A 27297-nucleotide genomic window follows, 5' to 3' on the forward strand; every position below is an offset into this window, starting at 1 on the left:
TGTGCGCATCCGTTTACGCGTATACGTGCTGCCACGTGCACCTGCAGCTGGCAGCACGTGGCAGCAAGGTTCCATTCTGCCAAGGTGCCGGTTTAGCGCCGTAGTGAGAGGATTTGGCTGCTGCTCTGGCGAAATGAGTTCAAGTACACCAGTCCATACAGCGGTGGCCCCGCCGACGCCACGTATATGTACGGTCAGTTTTCGCGTTTGATGTTACACCTTCGTCTTTAAAACTGGCGAAACTTGCGCTAAGTGTCGCAAGGCGAGCTGGAGGATTTCTTTTTAGATCTTCCTGAAGCACTGAATGACACGTATTGCGAAATTTGTTTATTTACGTGTTCCGTCGTCGCTTCTCACTGTGGCAGTAGTAGTCATCGTCATGTCCATCTTCCGCATGAATGACTGGCTGACCCGGATTGCTTTGTCCGCAGGCTTTCCTATTCCTCCTAAAGTGAAATGCGTCGGCACGCGGTAGAACCGGTTTCGCGAGCTGGGCGTCTGCGAGGTGTCTTGTGCTCATCCATGTGGCGCAGACGTACGTGACTGTTTCCCTGGTATTTTTCCGAGCACCACGGGCAAGCCAGGTTGATGCCGCACGCTCATTGCAAAACGCGTGCACAGGTGCGCGGTAAACGGCGGGAGTAACTATGACATTATGTTTTCTGATGACGCCGCACACATTACGGCCAGGAACGTATGGCGGCTGGTCGTAATTATTATTCATTTTATAATGGGCACAATAGCAGTATTGTCGTAAAAAAGAACTGCAGCTAAATTATAAATTCTAATTGTTGTATGCTAGTGACATGTTGCAAGAAAATCGGAAATGTAATAGTTATATCCCTTCGCTCACCATCTGTACAAGTTGTACCTGCCCCATGAACCTTCAAATGCTGATTAGTCTCATGGCCAACTGTTCCCAAAAGGACTACTAGCAAACACACAACCTCCAAGAAAACACATCCGGCATTGGGAAGAAACATTTAAAATTGGCTCACTTTATTTGACCAACAACCAGTACATTTTGCTTTTATAGCCCACAAAAGACAATCGCCAGCACTGCATTATGGCTGAAGAACTTTTCTGCAGTTGGCTTTGGCAACAAGCAGAATGCACCACTGGAAACAAGCCACAGCTTTTACCAGCCGATTGGTTGCACTGGGTGTCAAGAGATAAAAAGGAAGAACCAGCAAAAATGCTTTAATGTATGCACAATGATCAAACATTAATTCAGAGTGTAGAAAAACATCCCTTCCAGCATGTTCGGCTGATCAACCCATTTGTGACAGCCTTATCGAAGTGAAGGCAAGAACGAGTCTGTGGCAGGATTTCGATGTGGGCTTTAAGAACTGTAGGCTGTCTGCAGTCACAATTACTATTGTTCGCCAAACACCCTAGTACACTGAGTGCAGTGAACTTCAGCAATGAAAGTAGTCATAAGAAATTTTTATCGTATGGTGACCGTTGCGAATCCTAGTAAACCGTTACAAGCACCTGGCATGCTGGCAAGAGAGAGGTAGAGATAGTAAAATATTTTTGAAAGGAGAAGAGGCCAGCCTGAGAAACTGAACTTGGGCCTGCTACTTAAATCCCACTGGGGCAAGGAAGGTACTGAATACTGAGGGTATGAGAAATGACAGTGAAATCAACCAATGAACTTTGTACACTTAAAGCATGTATAGGGCGCAGAAACAGACTAATCACTGCATAATTCACATAACTTATTTACCGACCATAAAAAAAAGTTCCGCAGTTTGTGAAATTTCATTACATAGACCCAAGAGTCCTGACAGGTCAAGCAGCGATTTGACAGCTCGATCTTGCTTCTTCGTGTCAGCCCACGTGCCAAAAATCTTTCGTTCAGACAGAGGGTAAGCATTCAAGTGTAGTAAGGCTGCTTCAAGGTCTTTTCACCCACTAGTATACCTTGGTCAAAAACTATGCAAATGATCAATTGTCTCTGTACAGCCTTACACAGAAGGCAGTCCGGGCTGTCCTCGCGTCCGATTGTGTGCAGATACTTTCAGGTCAATGCTACTTTAAGCCACAGCCTGTGTAACAAGGTTTCATTGACTTCTGTGAAGTTGAGGGGAATGAGCGAGCCAGAACCTTTGCTCGGGATCAGTCCTGGGGAGCTGTTCCTGTCAATTCTGTGGGTCAGACCAATGCAAGGCAGCAGCTTGTGCACGGGCTCTGTAGAGTATTGCGTTGCTATCTTGTCTTATGATGTGTGTAGCCAAAACAGTGTATATCCTTTAGCCGGCACAAGGCAGCATTTCCTTGACAGAAAATTAGTTCTATAATTGTAATTACACTAGCTAGTTTCTAATAATTTTTTCAAACAAAGCGCACGACTACAAAGTGTAACAAAGGGAAGAGACAGCAACGACTTCCAGCTAGTGCCTTGTTTGAAACGTATGACCCATATAAATACCATGCGCTTTATAACATCACCATAGCAAAAACAGCACGACGCCATGCTGCAACTTTTCTGCTACGACCCCCATGAGCACTGCCAGCTTTCATGTCCGCAACCTCGTTAAACTCGGTTTCCCCTTGAGAACATGATTTTAGTGCTAAAGATGACAGACACACTTTACTGGTGCTTGCATCTATCAATCAAACACCAGCAAACGTCAGTTAATTTGAAATGATACGGGGTAAACTTGGAAGCTGGCACAACTCGGTGGGATGGGAGTGGCAACAAAAATCTGTGCTCAATACAGCCCTGTTGTGGCATTTTTCAGCACGGCGACAGTTGTCACACCGCCCTTGTTAACCTATATTCGAATCTCCTGATACTATGGAGAGACTTGTTGCATTGGTGGCACACTGGAATAACCACTGTGTTGAACCATGGAGCCTGCCAGTTGCCATTCAAGTATGCGAGTCTGCCGATGGTAATTTTTTCTGGCGACTGTTGCACTGCCCTGCAGTGCTTCATGAATTATTTCCTGCTGGCACAGCCATTCCATTCCACGCAGACAAACAAAATGCGCACAGGCCGCATGCAACAGGCATGTGTTTGTGTTGTTGTGTGGGAAGCAGGTTTGGCAACGGGTACCAGTCGGCTGCGCAGTAGCACCCAATGTATGCTTAGATGCAGATATACCTAGCGGGTCCACCTTGGTTCATTCCACGGAGGCAAAAGCAACGCTGTCTCATGTTTCTCTGATGGTGCTTTTCAATGGCCTCAACTATGCATTGCATTAAACAACGAGACAGAGAAATATTTTATGGATTTGCGAGCAGAAGGATGTTAGGGCTTCCACCCCGTGAGAGCCGTTCTTAGTCCAAATGCACTGAAACCCACAAGTGCCGTCAGTCGCCCACCCCGGACTTTCACTACCGCCTTCACCATCGCTACAGTTACATCTGGATTTTTTTAATTATTAGTAACGATTAATTATTAACAGTGACTCCACACGGCTAGTCAGTGAGTGGAAGTGGTTTGGTTTGTTGGGTAAAAATCAGAACAGACTGCTTTCACCATATGTTGCGAAGTGGGCGTGACAGTGACCCTGGCTCGTCAGTGAGCAGAAGTGGTTTTGCCGGTTGGGTAAAAATCAAGCATGACTGCGTTGAGGGGCAGACGAAGAGTGTGGAGCACGTCAGACATACTTTTAGCCTGTGCGATCAGTGTACGTGCTTTGTGCCATTGAGAAATTTAGCAGGTATATCCCGTGTATTGTTTTTTACAAGTTTGTCCGACATAACTTTATACACAGCGTTAAATCATTCGTTCCTTTTAAAAGCAACACAAAGCCAGCAGGTGAGAAAGAAAAAGGTATGCTAGTAATACTAAAGGAAATTCAGGCTATTAGCAATGGTTCAGAACGACATGCAAACAATCTTTGCTAGCATGCACAGTAGCTGACGAAATACTGCAGGGTAACAGTATCACATGCACACGTGATTGCAAAGAGGGTTATGGCATGTACAGGTAAGTGTGTAAGGTTGATTTAGTGCTAATATGCTGCGTGCACACGTAAATAAAAATACCCTGCAAAAAAGATGAACAAGGCAACTGAGGTTAGATCAAATAGAAACAACAACTACGCAGAGTCACCTAGATGGTATGCTTAGAATGTAGATATAACAGTTCAACACAGCACGTAGCATCTGTTATTGCTGAAGCCACTGACGCATCACCTAGCCTGTCATAAATGGGCACGATCACGTACGTTTGGCGACATCGTAAATTTTGGAGCACACGAACACAACACACACGGAAAATGCCACAGTAACTCACGACAGATACCCGGCGCATTTTTTGGCCACGCTTGTAACGACAGGGATCACGGCAAGTTGAAGCGAACGAACGAAAACTCGCTGTCACTGCGACGCACCATAGCTAACTGATGTGGCTCTAGATTATTCACGTATACACTCCTGCAGCGACACGAATCTGGACACTTGCAAGTCGAGTACGGAGCAGTATCAAAGTATTTGCCTCGCGTTGTGATACCGACACAACACCGTGTATAACGATGACTGTGATGATAGCATCGATGACTGCGGCCCCAGCAGCTTCACACAAACAAACCTCTGGAAAATTATGAAGCACCACACACATCGGTCACGTTTTGAAGGCAACACGGTGCTTCGTACTTTACTGCACATTTTGGGGCAACATTTGGTTCTGATACGTACGTATTTGATATGAAAACATTGTGCTCTGCGCAAGCGCTGACCAGCACTTCGCGTTGCTGCCACGAATAGTCATCGGACTTTGAAGACTGTGAATTACTGCAGAAGATACAAGCGCGGTGACACAGGCTTGGAGCTGAACACCTCATATGAAACGAAAACACAGCGCAGCACCGCACCACTCGTGAGCGACTCCACACAACGCCGACGCTCGTAACATTCTCGCTTGCCTCGGCACCGCGCGAAGCCGGAATATTTGAAATAGGCCAACGGAACCATGGAACGGAACAAACTCGGAACAGACAAGCCCGTACTAGAGTGAACTCTACCCGTACGTATGCCAATACGGGGCCGAAATTCGCTCTTCGATGGAATTCGGCCTCTTCTCCACGCCGCTCGTCCGTTGGTCATCCGTAAAACCCGTGGTAAATCTATAAAAAGTGCTTTGTTTGCACAACTTTCTTCTACGCGAGTGTCAAAAACAATAACAAACTCGAGTTTCGCAGAGAAAAATATAATGCAAACATCTACAAAGCATGTCTATGACGTCACGGTGACTAGGTGACGTCATATTAAAAGACAATAAACTCAGGCTAAAAATAAATCTTGATATTGTAATATTAGTGTGTCACTGCCAAAAATATATGCAATACTATTGAAGTAATTGCAGTGTAATGCAGTTACGCAATTTTTTTGTTGACGTACGTCACTTCCGTGGGGCGCAGCAGCCAGTTCGGGGGGAATCGGCTCGGAAGCCCCGGGTTGCAGCAGACGCAGCCATAATTTTTTTTAACGCTTGTCGCCTGCCAGGCTCTGCCTGACAAGCCCGTTGCGGCTTAGGTAGGCCTGATTATGTACATGATTTCTGTTTGACTAATAAATATTATTATTATTATTATTATTATTAACGGTGAACTTTATGAATAACATGAAAAGTCAGAATAGCCCCTTAGTGGCTATAAGTGGCTTCGCAAGGTCTTGTTTTGTCTCGCGTTTCGCGTTTGTTGGCCCAGTGTTTGTTGCATCGCTAGTGTAGACCCACGTGCGTGCTCATAGGCGCGTCGCTTGCAATGCTTTCTCAAAGTAGGATGGGTTCCCAAGTCCCGACGCTGAAGTTCCCCGATGTGCGCGTAACGCCTTCAGGGCCGGTTTCCGTGATGAGCGCCATCGGTCCCGAGCTGAATTTCATGACCGGTGAATACGGAGAGCAGCCGCTTTCGGAGATCTACGACTGGCACCAGGACGTCGCGAGGTGTGTTCGATCCGCGTTCAAACGTACGCTCGGATGTAACGCCGCGTTTCCTGTTGTTTCAGGAGCGCCTTTGCCGACATGCTTCACGACGCAGAGCGGGTAACTCGCATCTCCATTTTCGCCTCTGCACTCGTGCTGTTCCAGTGCGCGTATGCGTTTCGCATCGAGTGACAGTTGCTTTCGCAGCATTGCACGTGGTGCTTGTCGACAGGAACCGCGGCTGTCACCTCTTCCGTTACTGACAGCCGGTATGTTTCGCCTTCCAGAACCAACTCTATCGCAGGGCCCTGACTGAGGCCATAGACGCCGTCCGAAGTCGAGGAGAAAAGGCCAAGGTTTTGGACATCGGTACCGGCACCGGCCTACTGGCCATGATGGCAGCGAAGCACGGCGCCGACACGGTGTACGCTTGCGAGGTATGCCTCGGTTGCCTGATAAGATTGCCGCCGCAAAGTGCACTTCCCGGTTGAGAATTAAGTGCGCGCTGCGGCCTTAGTGATATATCACAAGCACCGGCAAACAGATGACCGACCTAGGCTGTGGTGTTTGCGTTGCTTCACTGAACACGCTGATATTGACTAAAGGACGCAGCCATGAGAGCAGTATTTGTTGGCCGTGCCAGTTTGTTCTGACGAACTCGTGGGCTTTACAGAAGGGGTGAAAAAGAAACTCCATTCTGATGACGGTGTGATGTGGCTTACGAGCCGTTGTTCTCATCCCTTTCCTGGTCCTGCTCTGGCAATTTTGGCAATCTTGTGATGAGGGAATAATGACTCAGTCAGCTGTGCCGCAGTTTTCTGTCTCCCATTCTAATCCTGGAAGGACAGCACGTGCTCCTTTCTCAGGGCTTCTGTCTTTGGGAGGCCTTTTGGTTGTGCTCTTGTTTTGGCTTTGTTGTGCTGTGACGTCGTGGCTAATGCCAACAACTGTTGTGTTGGTACCGCAAACTCTGCCTGCATTTATGTTGACAGGTGTCTGCGTTTGTACCCTGTCAGCAGGACCGCTGACTCAGGTTCTCCAAGCATTGCTTTCAGATCGTCAGCATTATGCAGAGGTTCGAACTACGTTGTGGTTCATCTTAGTGTTCAAAGCGCTCACAACACAGGGACTGTGAGGGACTCACAACACACAGAGAGACGACACGTCCCTATGTTGCAAATGCTGCGAAACCAAGTAGCCCAATTGTCCATGCTGCCGTAACCTTGTGGTTGGCCAAAATTAATCTGGAGCCCTCCGCTACGGTGTCCACTACGGTGTGCCTCATCGCCTGCGTGAAACCCTAAAATCAATCTACCACCTTTTGGTTAACATGAAACTCAGGTCAAGGCTGAGTTATTAGTAATATGCTACATTTCGTGCAGTCTAGTAAAGAAAATGTTGCTTAGGAATATTGTCTTTGCTAAATACTGCATAACCATAGTGAGGCTGCAGTGTGAAAGGAGCTGAACAAAACTCGGGACCTCATTTAGCTGTTCTGTGCGGGGGATCCGTTTTAGCGATTTTTGCTTGTAGTGGTCAGGTGATGCTCGATGTGGGTTGGCCACAGGTGTGTTTCAGTGTTTGGGGACGTTGTGGTTGGCACCCACACAAAACCAGCTTGTCAGGCGTGTCTGTCTATGAGCTGTCTTGAGGCATAGCAGCAAAATTCGTGGGGAAATCAAAAACCAAGGCAGCGCACACTAAATACAGAAGATAGTGTGCAAGACAGCCAGTAGCAGAAGCTATGCACTTAGGCAGATGCTGTTTTTAAAACTCGCGTTCAGAAATTTTGGCCAAACAGGGGGAAAAACCGAACGGAGTCACAAAGTGGAGACAAAAGGCCATCCATTTTGTCTTCATTTCCACTTTGTCTTTCGCCCCTGGGCCATGAAGACCATGAAGTACCAGCCTGGTTCTGAACGAGACTGCTTTGTCCTTACAACAGTGGCACAAATTCTATCACAAGCTCCCAACAAATAATGGAGATATTAAGGAAATTGTGTGGTGCAGTGGGGACTTCCTAGCCATTTTTCTACATTACAGAATCTTGCTTGTGTGATTGGCGGGTGGTGACCTAAACCAGCACGAAGTCACCTGAGGGGGCCTCTAATTCTGTTTGATTGCATCAGTTGAAGGCTAACAGGCAGTTGACGCACTGGTAATGGTGTGTTATCAATGTTTCAATATTTCTTGCATTTTTTTTTGTTCAAAACGTCTTTAGTGGCTGTAATTGAACTGTGTGACAGACTGAAGCCTAGTTCTTTGAAATTAAACAATGTATGGTCTCTTCATGGGCCCTTTATGAATAAGTGGTGAGGAGAACGCATTGAAAGCGTTAGACTCGCATCGATGGTTCTTACAGCAGAGTTGGTTCTGTTATCGTCACTCCTTGGCTGCTGAGCATGCGGATAGAGTTTGATCACAGCCAGGGTGGTCGCTTTTCTGGTGGAGATTCTGTCTAGACTTCTGGGGGCTAAAGGTTCTCATCGTAGACCTCCAGTACAATGCACTTCATAGCCCAAAGGTAGGTTAGGCATATAAACCGGCATGTAAAACCCAATTTATAACTTTCAATTTTCCTCTTTGCAATGAACTTTCTCACACATTGCGACACCACCGGGCTGACCCTAGTTGGTTATAACACGCCTGGTGCACTGTTACCCAATTCTTCACCTTTGTAGGTGTGGCACATAAAAAGAAAAGTTCAATAGGGGCATGGTGTGGAGTAAAGGCAGGGTGCGGCTGAGTAGGCTGTGTCATGCTAAAAGAGCTGTGCGTGTTTGTTGCGATAATAGGACAGAGCTCGGGCTTCCGCTACAGGGACCCGGTGGCCGTTGTATGGCGCCACCGTCGCTTCAGCCAACAGCGCCGCCCGTGGCGAACCGCTCGTCAGTGGAATGCCGGTGGCAGTCAGTGCAGCGTAATTGTGCATGGCTTTCTGTCCATCTGCTGCGGTGCGGTTTGCAAAGCGTAGTTAACCACAAGGACTTTTTTCAGGTAGGTAAATCTTGAAAGTGAAGGCGAAAGTGCGAGGCATGCCATGTGTGTAATTTGCGCCGATACTGAGTATTTACAAATAGCAGACGACACTCAATGCGCCAAGCTGGAAGTGCAAGTGCGTTCCTTCGAGCACATTTTTCATGCCTGCATGCAGTTTGGTGTATCGAGGAATATAGTGCAGCTAAATGCTCCTACAAAGCCGGTTTGTGCAGCCAATCTGGGAATGCTGCGGCTCTGGCCTTTGGCAGCTGATGACTAAACGGCGTCGTGCGCAAGCGAAAGGCAAAGTTGGGGGTGCCTTCTAAGATTTACCCCAAAACAGAAGTTATGATAGACGACGCTCTGAAACTTCAATAACTACGGTAGAAACGTGTTTAATTTCACAGAAATATGTTTACTATAGCCATCGGGAATCGTTTACTGAATAAATACCGCATGATAGTAGAACGTTATTGCTTGTTGTGGAAAAGCATTGCTTTATAGGACTTGCAAATGGTTGCTGGCTTGTTGGTTAGTGGTTTTTCAAAAAACAGTACCTACCTGCGTGGCTGAAGGATGAGAGACAGGACGGTTCCAAAAACCTGCCCTTAGTTTCACAACTGAATGCTGCGGTCAAGTTTTACAAGCTGCCACCTATGCTTGAACAATCATGCACTCCTCCGTCTAACGACGATGATGCTTTATCGCAAAGCTTTCCTGTGCGGGTTTCCTTTGTTGCCTTCTGGATTTAAAATTTCATTAGTTGAGCTTTGAATTTGACCATCTTTCGATCGCTGCGTATGTGACGTTGACCCTTTCCTATTCTATTTCGCCAGAAGCAAGCTTTGCGTTCAACTATGGTCGTCGCTGGATGGAGGGCTGGATGATTTTTTTTGCTTAATTTTGCCCGCCCATGCACCCCTCTCGAAACCGAAACTTTTTCCAGCGTGTCGGAATGTGCTGGATGACTCAGCTGACACACCTCTATTTGAGACAACCAGTGGCATGGTTTTGGTTTCTTTACAAGACATTACATGATTTTTTATGTACTCAGCCTAGAATACTTGCGCAATAAAAAACACAGGCTTAAGTTAACACTGCTACAGTTTTTAACTGTCGGTGCCAGCCTTTATTTCACGCAGGTGGTTTAAAGAGGAGGGGGCATGGTTTGTAGCTTGGGCTGTTGGGTGGTTGAACAACCTTGGCTCTTTGTAAAAGGACCGCTACAAACGTGGCAGTTCTGCTTCAGCTCTCAGTCTATTATGTTGTCACTCACGAAAACCGAAAACACAAAGCTCATGGTTACAAAAAGTGTAAGCTGCTGCGACGTTTTTATGGCCACATGGTAATTGATCTCGTTCGTAAGTACCTTTCTCCTCAAAGCACGCGTATCGAGGTATCCCACCCTTAAGGCTGGCGTGGAAACCGTAGCCATTGAAACCAGTGAAGATAATGTAAAGAGGTAGAAATGATTACTACTAATAATAGTTTTATTTCTACTCGGATATTGCGGAGCCAGACGCAGAGCGCTGCAAAGAGCGCACATGTCAATACAGCCCATTCCCAACCTTAGAAGCGTCCAATAAGTTTACGCAGCCGTTAGTACATCCAAGAGAAATGAATACTAATTATAGTAGTTTGATAGTTTGATTCGTACTCAGAATGCGTGGAGCCAAGCGTAGATTGCTGCAAAAAGCGCTCGTAAGTCATCATAGCCCGTACCCAACTTTAGAAGCGTCCGACAAGTTTACATAGCCGTTACTGCATCTAAGAACCTAACACATCTAGATGTGTCTAGACTTCATTTCACCGCACATGTTTACTCACAACACCACCAAAACATTCAAAGCACCGAAGCAAACATGGCAAAAAGAACGGAAGGCTGTGTAGTCCAACACACCAGCTTATTCCACTAACGAGGGGAGCGCCGAGTGGTGGCGCCACCGTCCAGCTGCCTGGTCCCTATAGCTGCAATTCGCTTTTCTGATGGAGGCGAAAAGCAAAAACGCCCGTGTGTACGAGATTTCGGCGCACGATAAAGATCCCCAGGTGGTCAAAATTAATCCGGAGCCCTCCACTACGGCGCGCCTCATCGCCTGCGTTGCGTCGGCGCGTTAAACCCTACAATCAATCAATCAACCTATAGCTGCAATTAGGGATATTAGATAAAAAGGTGAAGTGATGTAAACTTGATGTAAAGTTTAGGCTGCGAGTTGATTGAATGATTAGATCGATTGAGAAAAGGTCGAGAAGTCGGCCTTTAGACAAGTAAAAAGGAATAAGGGGTTGGTACGAAAAAAAGCAAATGTATTGCGGCAAAGTCGTACTCTGTTCTGAGTTCCTTTAGACCTCGGCCTCCGAATAAAATTTCACCTGCTAGTCTTCGAAGAAGCTGGAACCCACACAAATGTTGTCTTTTCGAGATGCTGCAGGGAACTGCCGGGCACACTTAGTCACGGAAGTTCCAGGCTGTCGTGTGGAATGAAGCACCTTGGCTCTTGTAGAATTGAGCAATTTTTTAACTTTAATCGGATAATGTTGTGAGTGGTGAGCCTCCAGGAAAAGACTGTATGCCATGCTGATGGCAGTTTCTTTGAAGGAGGCATTGAATCCTGCATTTCCCTCTTTTCTCCTCTTTCGAAGGCGTCTGTGCCAATTGCGCGCTGTGCCAAGGAAGTGATCCGGGACAATGGCCTTGAGGGAAAGATACGGCTGATTCCAAAGAGGTCGACAGGCGTCACAGTCGGACCAGGTGGGAACAGAGACGCCTTTCTTGTGGGGGACAAGGTGGGAGGTCGCAGGAATGGGCATTTTTATGGCGGCAGTCAAAAAAAAGAAAAGGAACCTAAAATAAGTCGTCACTGGTACTGTTTTGTTTATCACATTTGCAGAAAGTGCACGCACTGGGCATTTGTATTCATATTTGGAATGGTTAAAGGGGAATTTGAAGCAGTATCCTATGTAAAGATTTGTGCCTGTGGATGCATGTGTGTGTGTAAATGTGCTGACACGTGACATTATAGTTTCCTGGACCACACGAGTGCATGGTGAAAGCACTGCTCCGCAGTCTGGAGGAACGGCATTCATTGCCTTGTCTGAGCCCGCTTGCAGCTTGTCTACTTGGGCGCTGTCAGGAGCCACGCTCTGCTTGTCAGTGAGGCTCCAAAGCATTCGCTGCACCCTGATCACTTATGATGGCAGCAGGGTGTGCTGACGGCGCCACCTTTTGCAGTCAAATGTTGCTCGGAATGTTCGTCACGAATGACCAGTGCTTAGAGGACGAGACACACAAGGGGAGGAATGGATAGGACAGCACTGCACTGAACTAGTCTGTTTTTGAAGAAACACAGCTTGCATTCGCACATCGGTCGCACGTTTGTGGAGCAAAGTCATAGCAGAAGGAGCACGATCACTGGCACAACTGTGCGGTCGTGATCTGTTTATTGAAATGGCGAAATAAGTAGGCAAATTCTTGACTGTCTTTGTGCCCTTATGGGTGGCTCAAATGTGCATAGTGTAAGCTGTGTTTCTACAAAAAGGAATTAGTTGAGAGTGCAGCGCAGTCCTGTCCTTTCCTCCCCTTTGGTGTCTAATCCTGTGGGCCTATTGGTGAATATCCACCAACTTGCCCAACTCACAGTCCTCTCGAGTTACTTGGGGTGGTCCTGTTGACATTTTGTGTCTCTCGCTTCATCTTTCACACAACATAAAAAAAAGCCGCTTGTAGGCGGTGGTGGGGGATGATGTTGAAGGACGGGAACAGCGCAAATTTGACAGACACGAGAAGAAGGAGACGACACGCACAGCGCTGACTTACAACAGTTTATTCTTTACCGCTCGGGCACATATATACCACCACGGTTAAAAAAAACAAGGAAAAGCAAGACTAACATGATAGTGTTAGTCTTGCTTTTCCAGACCACCAGAGAAATAATTGAAGCTGCCAAAATTGCCCGCCTAAAAGATAAATGCGTAAGCATGCCCTCTCTGACCCTCTCCCAAAAAGAATTAGATTTTTTGACCCCAGGTTAGTGCAGCACGTGTTTTTGTGCCGCAGAGCGAGTGGTGATGTGCGACGAGCAATGGTGATAAGAGACACTATCGTGTTTGTCTTGCTTTTCCTTGTATTTTTTAACCGTGGTGGTATATATGTGCCCGAGCGGTAAGGAATAAACTGTTGTAAGTCAGCGCTGTGCGTGTCGTCTCCTTCTTCTCGTGCCTGTTAAATTTGCGCTGTTCCCCTCCTTCAAGTCATGAACCAACATGCCCAAGCCTCAGTCCTTGCAAGGGGGATGATGCCCCCCTGGATCAGTGGACAGTTTTATTATTCTGGCAAGGTGGTGGTATGTGGTAAAAACATGTGGGAGAAGGTTCCGTAGTCACGGACTACGTAGAAATCAAAACGGCGGGATTGAATAGTAAGGGTTTATTCATCATAGAAAATTTAAAAAGAAGTCTAGGTATTTTGTTTTCCTCTTGGTCTTTTTCTTTCCCTCTATTTTACTTTATTTTTTGTCTGCAGAAACAAGGAACCCATGTAGTTCAGGGCCTTACCTGTTTGGGCATTGTTTTCACAGTTACGTGAAAACATTGCCTTTGTCTGTGCCTTGCTGGGACGCTTGCCCGCAGATTAAGTTGTGTTGCATAGCTGGCAGTTCATTCTCATTTATTGGCAGAGAAGTTTGACATTTGAACTGAGGCTCCCTTCACAGGCCAAGACATGGAGGAAAAAGCGAATATCCTGGTGACAGAAGTCTTCGACACCGAGCTGATCGGCGAGTGTGCAATCGAGACATTCACAGATGCCCTCGAGAGGCTCCTGGAGGTGGGGGACGTTTTTTTGCTTGTTTTTGATGTTTCTTTTTGCAACCCAGTCATGCTGTAACATTGAAATGGGCTGCCATTACATCTTTTTTTAAACTTTTAATAATGTTGCACAGGTGTGTGTCGTTTGCACCTACGTGCATTCATTCTGCTTCACTTGGTTGCTTTGCTTGCGGATGAATGTTATAGTGCACTGTTCATTTTTGTTCCAAAGGATTACCTGTGATAACATTCACGTCAGACAGAGCTATCAGTTTACGTGTGCTCACTGTGGAGCGCTATGTAAACTTGTTTGTTAATTTATTTTATTTGTAGATGCGGAACTTTCTAACGAGACCTTTTCCAGGGTCCGTACAATGCAACGTTTGCAAGCAAGGCAACGCAACCAATAAAATATAATGTGGAATACGAGGCACATAGAAGTTCAAAAGCATTAACGCAACAGCGTTTGTTACAGGAGCATTTCCAGTGCAGATATTGAACCCTGTGTACTGCTTCATTAACTCTTTCATGACTGCCAGGAAAAGTCCTATTGGTGTAGGGTGCGGACGAAAAATTTTTTTGTCACATAAAATTTGTTTATATAGATTGTAATACACCAAAATGTAGAAGAATAGATTTGATTTTCATTGATATATGTATAAAGGATGTGCTGGCAACACAGAGATCACACAAAAAAAATCCGAAAATACAAAATTTTATTTATTTATTTGTTTATTTACTTATTCATAATGCCCCTAAGGGCCCTTGTGAGAGGGTATTACACAGGGGGGTTCACGGCCGGGCTAGAGCGGCGGCACGCGCTGTGTTGATACGGCCTTCGCAGCGGCAGCGAGAACAATGCAGACCAGTCTCGACGTACAGTTCCGCCGCTCTCTGCGTGCGGGCTGCAGGAGCCTACCCTGGCCTGGTTCTTGCACGTGCGGGCTGTTTTCACCGCTTTCGTGCTTATGTGATTTATCAGAAAACCAAATGACGTCTTACAAACTGTTTGACCGATCAATAACTTCGGGACAATAACCTCGGGACGTCTTACCGATCAATAACCTCGGGACAGCACAGTGGTTTGAGATAAGTGGCGAGGCAGTGGAAGGGGCAAGCGAATATATCTACTTAGGCCAAGTTGAGACCCCGGATCCCAACCATGAGGCAGAGATAATTACAAGGATCAGAATGGGGTGGAGTGCATACGGCAGACATTCTCACATAATGAGTGGCAGCCGACCATTGTCCCTGAAGAAGCATTCGTGTTGTTTTTCGTTAAGAATGCTAAATAAATGAATTAAATTGAAAGTGTAGGACAGCTGCATCTTACCGGTACTCTCCTACGGGGCAGAAACTTGGAGGCTCACTAAGATTAGGTTTCACCTTAAATTGAGGACGACTGAGTGAGCAATGGGATGGAAGATGATAGGTGTAAGATTAAGGGAACAAACGCGTGTTAAGGACATATTAGTAGAGATTAAGAAGAAGAAATGGACGTGGGCAGGGCATGTAATGCGGAGGCAAGATAACCGTTGGTCATTAAGGGTAACAGAGTGGATCCCTAGAGAAGGCAAGCGTTGCAGGGGGCGGCAGAAAGTTAGATGGGCAGATGAGGCCAAGACGTTTGCGGGGATAAATTGGTTGCAGTTAGCACAGGACCGGGGTAATTGGAGATTAATGGGAGAGGCCTTTGACCTGCAGTGGGCATAGACAGGCTGGTGGTGAGGATGATGGTGATTTATCAGAGATCGTATCGGAGCAGAATTTCGTAGCTCTGCTATATCACTATGGCGACACCTGCATGCTGGACGCCGGACTTCGACAAACTTTTTGTCAGGGCCAGACAACGAACGATACTGACCACTTATACACCATCAGGGGCGTATTTCTGGGTGCGCCCTGGAAAGGTGGGAGGTTTTTGAAGGGATTACTCTGACATTCGACTAGACGATAGCACTAATATTAATATTAATAACAATATTTTATTATTCAATCGTGTTTTCATATGCTCCCTGGGATGGCCAATGGGCCTTTCTGGCTGCCGCCGAATGCTTACTGTTATTATAACTGTTACGCACAATATTGTATTATTATAATGTAATAAATAGGGCTGGATGTTGATTAGAAATTTTAATTCGATTGGTTGAACAATCTATTAATTAACCAATTAGTCGGGTGTAAATAATGACTTAGAAAGGGGCCATTTTTAATGGTTGTTTCTATTGGCTTGTTGATGTTGCTGAATACAGGTCATTTTATGTGATCAATGGTAACTTGTCCATGCAATTGGAGAGGGCGAGAAATTCGTTGAGAATTCGATCCAACAGCAGCGAGTTTCTTTTCTTGTTGACAGTCATCCCGGCTTTGCTGATCAGCACAGCATGCAAGCGTGTGTTTAACACACGCTCGTGTTGAGGACAGGAAGTAAATGGGATTAAAATGGTGTTGAGGTCAGCGGGACACACAGCAGCCTTTTTTACAATGGCTGCTAGTTCCAGAAAGGAGAGATTTCTGCGCATGGCACCCTTCCAAGGGATCCAGATTGCTGTTGGCTCTTGGCTCGCCTGGACTTCAACCAATTAACTGATTTAAAAAAAATAATAGTGACTGGAACATTCATCTATTAATCGGAAGGTTAATCGACCAATTGCCCACCTCTAACAATAAAAAAACCTTTACTACTACTTATAATGTACAAACGTACGCAGTAGCAACATTCGGGGACATGTCTACGAAAACAAAGAGTGAACGCGCGTAGCCACTGCTTCTGTCCGTCAAACGAGCAGGGCAAAATTATACAAGTTATGCGCAATTCATGATAGCTCGTATGCAACACATTAGACACTAGAATAATCAAGTGGCTCTCGTACCAAACGATCATAGTTTCAGAAAACCTATGAAATTGATATATGTAATTTTCACGTGTCGCTGCCAGTTGCTGGACCTGAATTGGCGGTCAGAATTAACACACTTGACAGAGCATAGCTTCAAGCAGTCGGCGCTGCATTGTTCCAGAATGCCGGTTTGTGCTGCTCGTACTTAAATCGCGAAGCTGATAGCTGGCTAGGGTTGTGAATCTATGCCACAAATAAACTGGTTTCCAGTCTGCCTCGTGCCCTTCAGTTCGCAGGTTGGAATCCACCAATGCTTTTAGATGCGAAGCATCTCATGCTCGGGCCTGTGTCCCTCGCTCCCTCGTTGTTCTTGTCCGCCGTCCGCACTCCACTGCGCATGCGCGTCTTCAGCCCCGTCAGCATTTGGGCCGACGTCAGCGCAGTCCACTATAAAAAGAAATAGCCCGGTTTCGATCCCGCGACTCTCTGGCCGCAATGGGAGGTACGTGGCTCTCTTCCCACTGCGCTACAAACCGAGACGGGAGCATGTGCTACGAACGCGCCTTATGTCCTTCAGCCTTTCAAACTACGTCAAGAAGCTACTGATACAACGAAGGCACGCGAAGCTGAACGTCAACGGAAGCGACGAACTGAAAACTAATGGGAACTTCAGTCGACCCCATGGCTGCTTCGCATACTACTCGGGGTTCCCCTACGGGAAGATGGTGTAATTTTTTCTCCAGCATGGACTCTCAACAGCCGCTGTGCCACTTTTAATAAGTGACCTGTGACAATTACAGTATTCTTTAAGCGATGTACTCCCAACCTGCATACGAACCCGGAAGAATCGGTTACGAGTTGAGAGCGAGATTAGTAAAATTTTGCTGCGATTAATCTGTTGCACTCAGTGGCAGGTGCCCACAACAGCTGAGTACTCAGGATTTCAGTTCGGGGGGTGGAGGGACCTGAAGGACCACAAAAGGGAATAAAACAAAATAGCGAAGGAAAATTTGATTGCTGCATTGAGGTAAATGTCAAATTTTTCTTGGGGTTTTCCCCTAAATCTGGCCAATCAAAATAAAACGAGACGACAGAAAGAGCCAAAGGTAACAATTTATATGGGTGATTTCGTGCTCTGTCTCATTTTCTAAATATATCAATGATTTGTTTAGAGAAATTGCATGCATACATCGAAGCCGCGTATGGCTGGTGCGTAGCGTACGACACAAAAATAATTATCGGAAGTCATTATTCGTTGGTGGGCAAGGAGCTGTTGTCTTCGCCAGTTGCTTCGTACCCCGCCCCCTTCCCCCTCTTTTGCGTAGCCAGGATTGCAGTGAAAGAGAAAACGAGCAGCAGCAGCGCCTGGCCTGCCCGCGGAGTGGGAGACGCGCATCAGCAGAGCGAGCTCGCAGCAGCCGCAGGCAGGAACTGGGCCCCTTGTGAAGGCCGCACCAATGCGCGCACGCCGCCGCTCTAGCCCGGCCGGGGGGGTTACACGGGCAAGAGTACAAACAATAAACGTCAAAAAAAATTTTTGATAATCAACTGTAATTTTTTTTGAGAAATTGGTGGGGGGGGGGGGGGCAAAAAAATTTTGTAAAAAAATTCCGGAATATATATTTTGTGGCAACTACTTGTAGGTAAACATCTGAAAAGTTGCAAGGGTAAAGCCGGAAAATTGGTAGCACAGCAAAAAATAAACTTGTGAAGATGGGACAGTTCTCATATGGTGCAATAAAACTTTTTTTTTATTTCCACATCAAAACATTGTAGGTGGCTTCCAATGTACCAGAATGTAGACACATAAAGCATGTGTTTATTATACAGCAAAAATAAAAAAGTAAGCTCAAAAAACACTTTCAGGATTACAAGTTTCTTTATAAAAAAGTAACTCTAAAAAAAAATCAGCAGCGAAGAATTCTACATATGCATTTTGTAGCTGGCAAATATTGTTGCAAACCGAAAAAGTTACAACAAAACAAGTAAAGAACTCGGAGCTCACAAAAACGTTGGTCCTAGTGGTGGTGCCACTCACCAAAACAGTCCCTGGTCGCAATGAAGCAGAGTTAAACACCACATCCTTTACACACGATACTCGTCTTCTGCTGCACCTTCCGGTTGGCATTGCACATGTTGCAGTTCCGTCTTTTATCGGCAACATTAGGCCTGTGCTGAAGCTTTTGAGTTGGAGAAGCAGTGCCAGAACTGGTGTCATCAATTTGCAGAAGTTGTTGCACAAGTTCTATCCTGAATGCAAGCTGGTCGCACCCAGACTTTCTCCGAAGTTCCCGTACTTCCGGGTGGCCTCTCCTGTGCTCCTCAAAAAGAACGAAGCTGTTGACAACAGCGATATCGATGCGGTGGACGAGCAGTGTCTTCCACCACCTGGCGCACTTCATGAGGACGTTGCCAGATGCAATTAGCTGGTCCGACCTATCTTCCCTGCCTTGTAGTCCTCCATGAACTGCGGTTTCCGTCCACTGGCCACCAACCTTTTCGTTTCTCATTGCTGTAATGTGGGTATTCGCGGTATGGGCCGTACTACTTATCATGTGCACTGCGCGTCTATTCTTCCATTGCAGGTGGAGAATGTCTCCTTTTTTAGCTTTCTTTTCCTACGTGGAGTCCTTTGCGGTCTTTCCGCATAGTTCCACACGCAAGAGCCTTCCGCTCCAGAAGGTGCAAAAGAAAGAGACGTAGAGGTGTAAAAATTGTCCATGAATATCCCTGGTCAAAGTGGTCCTCACATGGACTAGTCACTCCGTCCAATGCCAGTCCATGCCAGTGTGAACCTGTGCTGTGCAGCCAGCCAGTATTCGAGTCGGCGATGTGGTGTAGTGGCGCCCTCTAGTGGAGCGCCCGCTCACTGTGTGCGCTTGGTTGTATTAGTTGTAATTAGATGTCGTTGCTGTGGTCGCACGTGACGGGTCACGTGCGTATGCGTCTCGGTGTCGTCTTGTCGAACAATAAACGTTTTTTTTGGGTTCTGATCTTGGTACGAGCAGGCCGCACTCTTTCTTCTTGGGCTTGTGGGTGGGCCCGGCGCGCTGAGCCTTCGCTCCCGTCGCCGCCGAGGCCGCTCGCCGTCGCCCACGACACAACAGGCAAGGACCCAGAGCTTGCGGCCCCACTTGGCAATCTTGTCCCGCAGAGACCGCCTTATTCCGGAACGGCCTTTCCATTTCACCATCCTTTCATCCACGGAAAGGTAACGACCAGGCTGGAAGTGCAGCATCGACACCGTGTTTGTATGCCGAAGCAAAGGAGCAGTACGGTGCAGCTTGCTGTCAGAACGCGGATCCGTGGTCTGTCGCACTCGGGAATCCCAGGAAGGAAACAAAACATTTTCTTGGCATTACCGTCGGTGCAGTCAGGCCGCCAAAAGGCTCACAAGTGCTCCAAAACAGGTGCAGCTGAGGGACCTGTACAGGGCCCATACAAATGAGGGGACTGATGAACCTCAGCTGGCGGAACATTTCTCCAAGAGCCGTCTCGTTCAGCATACATCGGTTTGTCGTGGATGTGGGTCCAGGCATATTTCTTTGTGTTTTCACACATCTTGGCTATCAGTTCAGCTGTGAAGAACAGCAAAAAAAATCCCTGGCACACACAAACTGCCTCGCGCCACTACGCCGCGCCATGCCCAAGTCGACACCCGGCTGCCGTCGTGGGCAAGACTGCACGCGTTGCACAGCAAGAGGCATGGTCCATACGATGTTGAGACCCGGCAGTACTAGTACTGGATAGTGGCAACACGCTCCATCCCCTCACAGCCGCTCACAAACACGACATATCACGAAAGCGAAACTTACCGCCAAGCTGCTGCTCATGTTCCTGGTTGATTCAGGGCCTAGTCACTGTCGGTGCTAAAGTATGACGACAGTGCATCGTCGTCAGGTGCACTGCTACTACTGTCATCCGCTGAAGTGTTTGATTCGCAAGAAACGGGGCGATTTTTGTCACCCCGGAGCAGTGTGCTGCCGCCATGACTGATGCTCTCACCACGCAAACCCGTGTCTTCTAACCAAGGTCAAAAATCACATGTTCATTTGAAACCAAATCCGAACCTCCCACGGCCTTTTATGCTTCCTAAACTACAATTCAGATGGCGCCACATACCTGTACGGCGAATGCATGCGTGGGAATTTCAACTTGAGTGCATTGTTCAAATTGAACAAAATGTAATGGGCGCAGTCGCGAAAGAGTTGAGGAGGTCGTTCCACTCAACACTAGAATTTGAATTTGAAAGAATCATGTTGCGGGGTAGATGGGGTTCACAATATGTGTGGCAGTACCTTGTGTTGTAACCTGACGAGTAAGTTTATGAGAGGTTTCTATGTGATAATGCCCTTAATTAATTTGAAAAAGAACTTGGAGCAGCAAATGCAGTTTCCTTTTGTGACTGGCCACAACCCAATTTGTTGGAGGAAGGTGTAGCTACATGAATTTTAAATGAATCTTGCAGTGTTCTTTCACAATCTTTCTAATTCTTCAACATTGATGTTCTATGATAATTTCATAACTATTATGACTATTTTTATGCCGGTCACTCAATGTACTGCATTCTTATCATTGTTAGAGTGTAATGATTAGCCAATCTGTTACCAGTATCGTTTCAAGGAATCGCAACCACTTTGATATGTTTAATAGTTTGTTATAGACAGTTCAGTGCTGGAACTGCTGCGCCACAAAATGTGAGGCAACAGCGAAGTGTTGTTCAGTGCCAGTCTCATTGCGCAGGGAGCAGTGGGGACTGGTTCGTTCAGCTGCCGTCACAATTTCCTGCTGTCCAGGCAGTGGCGCAGTTGTACGGGACTTGGGGTGCGGGCAGTGTGCAAAACTTAGCCCCGAAAGGCGGCTTCACTGCACAGTGTGCTGCGCCGTGAAGCATGCGTCGTCACCGGCAGTCATTGCAATCTTCCCACTTAGTGCCAGAAGCAAAGAACAAAATAGTGCTACTCTTCCGTCGGACTCTCGCTATTTTGTCTTATCCGCGCTAACCATTCCAAGGATTACATGCCGCCGTGTAGAACAGCATAAAATAATGGCGCTATTCCACAAGTGAGAGAGCAGATTCTATTCTGAGTAATCAGCTAGGTGGGTGTGTCTTGCCGTACAGCAGTGCTTTTTTGAGGGGAGCGGGAAAGCCCTTAGGCTCGGTGTGTGGCTTATGTGGATAGGCGTGACACAGTCGCTCAGCATTATTTACGTGCCTACAATAATGCATTGTGTGGTCAACAGAAACGGTTATATTGCCGCAAACCATGTATGGGTTTGTTTATTTATTGTTTGGTTTTACTGCCTGGCCACGCCCGGCTGTGTTCTCTGCGTTCCAAACGAAACGCGTCTTTCATTCTTTACTTTCATGCCGCACAGGCTATCACATTCTGATAAGCACACTGCTTCGTCCTAACGTCGCTAACCCAGAATAATCTTCTGTGATCTACAATGTTCTGGATGTGAATCGACGTTTCCAGAAACACTTGCTCCGAAAGATAAAAGCCTGCAGAGCAGACGCCGTGGCATTTGATCTCCGACGCTCGCTTGAGTACGTCACTTTGCTGACTGCTGCTTCACCGCCCGTGTATTATTTGAGTTGTTAGGGGAGCACAAGTTCGCTCCAATAAACGTGTTTTCCTTCAAGACAACTGCGTCGTCTCTGGCTTCGTGACAATATGCTAGGGCATTTTTTTCACTTGTGTATTGTGAACGTCAACATGTATTTTTAATTTTTCTGGAGTCTAGTTGGGTTTATTTCTGCAATGCACAAAATTACGTATTGTTTCCTCTTAGTTTATTTTTCTCTCAGTTCCTTGTTTTTGTTACTCTTTTTTCATTGTCTGGTTAAATCTAGGCGCTCAAAGCGTCGCTAATCTCCAGTCTTCTCTTAGTTATCGCTCTGTCAGCTGGTGTGTTTTAATTATGGGAACATATATTTTCAACTTATTAAAAAGGTGGTCGGCTCAGTATTGAGGGACTGTTGAGTAAGAACAAATGTAATTTTTGCTCTTTTTGTGCGTATTTGCAACGGAAAAAAAGTAGCAAATAAATTGTTTGACTGCTCCCAAACCGACTTGCACTGCTCCGAAAGTTGTTCTTGGTGCTCCAAAGCTGCTCCAAACATCCCTTTTATTGCTCCAAAGTTGCTCCAAAACAGCATTATTCCTGCTCCCTGAACTCTTCCGAAAGTCTCAAGCCCGCTTCCACCCCTGTTAATTGTATCAAGGTGACCCTAGCACAGTGTCGACCATTTATAATGTAACTGCTTATAATGCGGGACCGAATATAAAGCAAGTTTTTTGTGAGTACCGGTTTGCCTCCCTTAGAAGTTCTCATTGTATTAACATTCTTCTTAAAGCACGGTTGCCCAAAGCACAGTAGTACGGTTTGTGGTGTGGTTTTTTGGCAGGTGCACTGATCGAAAGGCACAGCTGGGAAATTGTTTTAGGGCTGATAAAAATAGAAAAAATTAAAACGAATCAGCCATCCGACGCAGCCATCCGACGCAGAAGACAAAGAAAAGAAGAAGACAAGAGAACCCTTCAGTCCGCGTGTTCCGTTTGCACTCTTCCCCGCACGGGGCACCTTGATCAATCTTGGTGATGGTGTTGGCGACACCGCGGACCCCGAGCCCCCATACATAAGCTGGATCCAACCGTGGCTACGAGTTTTAAGGTGAAGAGCAGAAACCACAAACGGTGGCCGTCGGAGCCCAGGTCAAGCTCCGGCGGATGGGCTCCCTGTCTGTTTACCAGGCAGGGAGCTCCGGGACCTCTCTCGGTATGAGGGTAACCCGAGCGAAGGAAGTACCCCCGTCCCCTGCTTCTAAATGGTAAATCGAAAAACCCCCTCCAAACCTGATCGAACCCTGAAAAGGGTCCGCACCGAAGAATCTTTTCCACCTCTTCCTGCCATCAACTCCCCGAAACCCGACAACTGCCCACGTTTTTTGATAGTTGAGTCGGTTGACAAATCCAAGCCTCTTTCCTCACAATCCGTATTCCTTGTATCCAAGTTTCTTGAATCTATCCTTGGCAAGACATACAATGCTAAAAAACTAAGAACTGGTGAGGTCTTAGTTGAGGTTAACACACAGCAGCAAGCCACAACTCTCATGAGCCAAACCCGCATCACCGCAGCCTCAACAGCTCCCAGGGTGTGATATCTGAGCCAGACCTCCTAACCGAGACAGAGACCGATCTGCTTGAAGGCCTAAAAGATCGAGGCGTGACAGCAGTCAGGCGCATCGTCATAGGGAGAGAAAAGAAAGAAATAGCCACAAAGCACCTGACCTTTGACCGCTGCACACTGCCCGAGCATGTCAACGCAGGTTTCATCCGTTGTTCTGTCCGGCCGTACATCCCGAACCCGCGACGCTGTTTCAAGTGCCAGAGGTTCGGGCATGGTACCAACTCCTGTCGTGGCAGAACAACATGTGCCAAATGCGCCCAGCATGATCATCTCTCCAACAACTGCACTGCAACCAACTTCACCTGCCTGAATTGCCAGGGTCCACACGCAGCATACTCTCGCGCTTGTGAATAGTTTCGTCTTGAGAAAAAAATCATCAACATGAAGGTAACCGAAAACATCACCTTCCCAGAGGCGCGAAAGAGGTTTGCCTCTTTCCCCCTGGGGAGGTACGCCGACGCAGCTCGCCGTGGGGCAAAGCGGCGTCTTGTTTCGGCGGGGACCCACTACCGAGAGTCGGACTTGGTCCCGCCCCCGCCCCCCCCGGGGTTGCCTCTTGCAGCCCAACCCGCCTCCGCACCGCTCGCTGAGCCAGCAGTGGCTGTGGTGGCATCCACGTCCAGTGGGGATGCTGCTGCACCCACCGTTTCCTCCTCTCCACCGGCCCAAAGCACACGCGAGGGCCCGGAGGAGATGGAGACGGAAGAAACTGCACTGATTCCCACATCCGCCGCACCGCCTGTGCCACCCGGGGTGCACCTGACGCCCTCGGCGGTCGCGGCTCAAACGAAGGGCACCAGAAAGGGTGCCAAGTCGGCGGGGTCCGGTATGCCGGGTACCCCTTCCAAATCTGATGATGAGATGGATGTGGGACCTTTCCTGTCTGCTTTGCAGAGGAAGGAGCGGGTCCCTCCATCTGAACCTCCAGAGAAGGAAAAAAAGCCCCTCCCAAGAGTGCAAGCCCCGAAAGACCTTACGTAAATAGTCACACTCCAGTAGCTCTAACACATCATAATGGGAAGAGAAAACAGTTCAAGGCCTTCTGAATAATATTGACGACGTGCATGAGATTCTGCATGCCAATCAGCCAAGTTTAATGTGTGTCCAGGAAACACATCTGAATTCCAAGCACACAAATTTCTTGAATAGTTACCTGGTATACAGAAAGGACAGGGTTGGCTGTACACACTCTTCTGGCCGTGTGGCCATAATCGCCCGCAAATCCTTAGCATGCCACCCTGTCACGTTGAGCACCGTCCTTGAGGCTGTAGCCGTCCGCACAATAATATTTAATAGGATTTAATAGGTTGATAACGGTATGCTCCATCTACATCTCTCCTGATCTTGCACTTCTGAGCTCTGACTTTGAGGCGCTGGTCGACCAGCTGCCTGAACCATACATCCTAACAGGCGACTTCAATGCACACAATTCTCTTTGGGGCTCTTTTCGCACGGATGCCCGGGGTCGCCTGATAGAGAGGTTTCTTACATCCTCTGGAGCATGCCTTTTCAACAAGAAACAGCCTACATACCATAACATAGGACACAATACATACTCAAATCTTGACTTGGCTATTGGTTCGGCAATTCTCTTTCCGTGTTTTGAGTGGGGTGTGGGCACTGACCCATATGGCAGTGACCACTTCCCCACTTCACTAACATATATAGGTAAAGGCCCAAGCAGTTCATCTTCCCATAATAGGTTTAATTAAGCACGAGCTAACTGGAACACATTTACAGAGACATCGAAATTACACCACACATCCATAGGACACCTACACGTGGAAGAAGCTACCCAACTCCTCACGGCGCACATCTTCGCCGCCGCCGAAAGGTCCATTCCCCACGCCTCTGGTGCCCCGCGCAACCAGCGGAGGCCGTGGTGGAATGAGGACTGTAGGCGGGCGCGAGAGGCCCAGAACAAGGTGTGGGGTATCCTACGTCGGTACCCCACTTCGGGTAACCTCATTTTGTTCAAACGGGCCAAGGCGTTAGGAAAACGTGTGCGCCGTGAGGCAAAACGAGAGAGTTGGCGCACCTTCCTTACATCCATTAACTCATACACGGACGCACACAAGGCATGGACAAGAATACGCAAACTTAAAGGACAGCATACACGTATCCTGCCCCTGGTCAGTACAAGACCAGGCTAACACTCTTGCACAACACTTCCAACTAGGGGTGTGCGAATATCAATTTTCTAATTTCGAAGCGAATTCGAATAATAAAAACAAAGTTCGAATCGAATCGAATATTTTTCGAATATTTTTCGAATACGAATACTTATTGTTTTTTGTAAAATAAAAGTTTTCACCATCTAGAGACACAAAAACTGCAAATTTTTTGCACAAGAAATCACACAAAGTAAAATTAGGAATTACACAATACCATTGCACTCAACAGGTTAAGGTCTGCACTCACTTCAATGTTAACATGAAGAAAGGTTAACTGCTCGACATGTTCGCGGGTAGCAGTGACAACCTCCTGCTTGTCACGACTCCACCAGACACCGAAAACAGCCGCTCACTTGAGACACTAGTAGCTGGCATGCCCGAGCCCGTGCACGTTGCCGCGCACTGATACAGTAAAATCTCGATGATACTAATCTCGTGGGACTGCGAAAAATATTCGTATCATCCGAAATTCGTATGAACCAACACAGACCAAAAAGTTTAGCGCTGAAAAAAGTTTTCGTTTATTTCTTTTCTTACTTTCGTGTGAAGAAATTCGTGATTTTTTCTGCTTTTTTTAACCCCCGTGTCCCAAAGCAGTCCTTTCTGGAGCTTCGTAAAGCTTCGCGCTTATCTCCTCACTCGCTGTGCCCAAGCTCAAGCGTGAACAGCATGGTGCATTTTTGCACGCGATTCGCTCGCCTCGGCTCTGCGAACGCTGTATTTTCACGCCCGCATCGACGATTTCGCGCTAGCGGTAGCGCCTACCTCGGTCAGAAAATGACGCACAACGCGCGCGGCAGAATGGAGGAACCTGACTACTTGCGATGAGATCGAGACAGCCAGCTTGGCTCCGTCGGAGATGGTTAGGCTTAGCACCCCGGCAAATATTTTATGGGCGCTTTCATTAGTGGCGCGGATGATGTTTTATAGTACCGCTTTAGCATGCATTATCAGCTCCTTTACCGCACAAGAAACTTCGTGTCTCCCTTGAGCCGCATTTTAAAGAGCGGTTAGAAGCGGTCGCTCGAGCGCTCGCGCCACTTCGCGGCTGGAGCCGACGCCATGTTGACGCCGCCGGCCGCGCCGCGCGCAGCGTGGTGGTGGTTTCGCGGCGGTGTCAGCGCGCCTTGGGCATGCGCAGAGCGTTTTCGCGAGCAGAAAACAACAGCCCAGTCGTTTCTGGAGAAAGAGTGAAAAACAGGTGAGCGAGAGCCGTCACTTGCTCGTTCGGCAGTCGGGTGCCTCGCCGGCTCGTTCGTTTCTTCCGCCGGGCCGCGCAGGTCCGTTCGTAACAGCCGAAATTTTTCCCATTGCAAACAATGCAATTTCGCCGGAACTTTTCGGAAATTCGTATCATCCCGAAATTCGCACCCCCAGAATCGTATCATCGATAGTCCACTGTAACTACGAATAAACACCGATACAG

The 27297-nt window shown here is 47.3% G+C and overlaps 1 protein-coding gene across 2 annotated transcripts in view; it reads left to right on the top strand.

Moving 5' to 3' along the window:
• The first annotated feature begins 5554 nt into the window (after positions 1-5554).
• The window catches only part of LOC144158126 (protein arginine N-methyltransferase 7-like), an 86145-nt gene continuing 64402 nt past the window's right edge, over positions 5555-27297 (top strand). The window contains exons 1-5 of one of the 2 annotated variants that reach the window (XM_077688780.1): positions 5555-5902; positions 5965-6001; positions 6169-6318; positions 11504-11612; positions 13573-13685. In XM_077688780.1, the coding sequence (XP_077544906.1) occupies positions 5721-5902; positions 5965-6001; positions 6169-6318; positions 11504-11612; positions 13573-13685 (591 nt within the window). In that variant the 5' untranslated portion in view covers positions 5555-5720. The remainder of the gene's footprint in view (positions 5903-5964; positions 6002-6168; positions 6319-11503; positions 11613-13572; positions 13686-27297) is intronic. The other variant, XM_077688779.1, reaches the window with a different exon arrangement.

Source organism: Haemaphysalis longicornis, unplaced genomic scaffold (genome assembly GCF_048455015.1).
Source record: "Haemaphysalis longicornis isolate Haplotype H1 unplaced genomic scaffold, Haemaphysalis longicornis Haplotype H1 scaffold_10, whole genome shotgun sequence".
Taxonomy (NCBI): Eukaryota; Metazoa; Arthropoda; class Arachnida; order Ixodida; family Ixodidae; genus Haemaphysalis; species Haemaphysalis longicornis.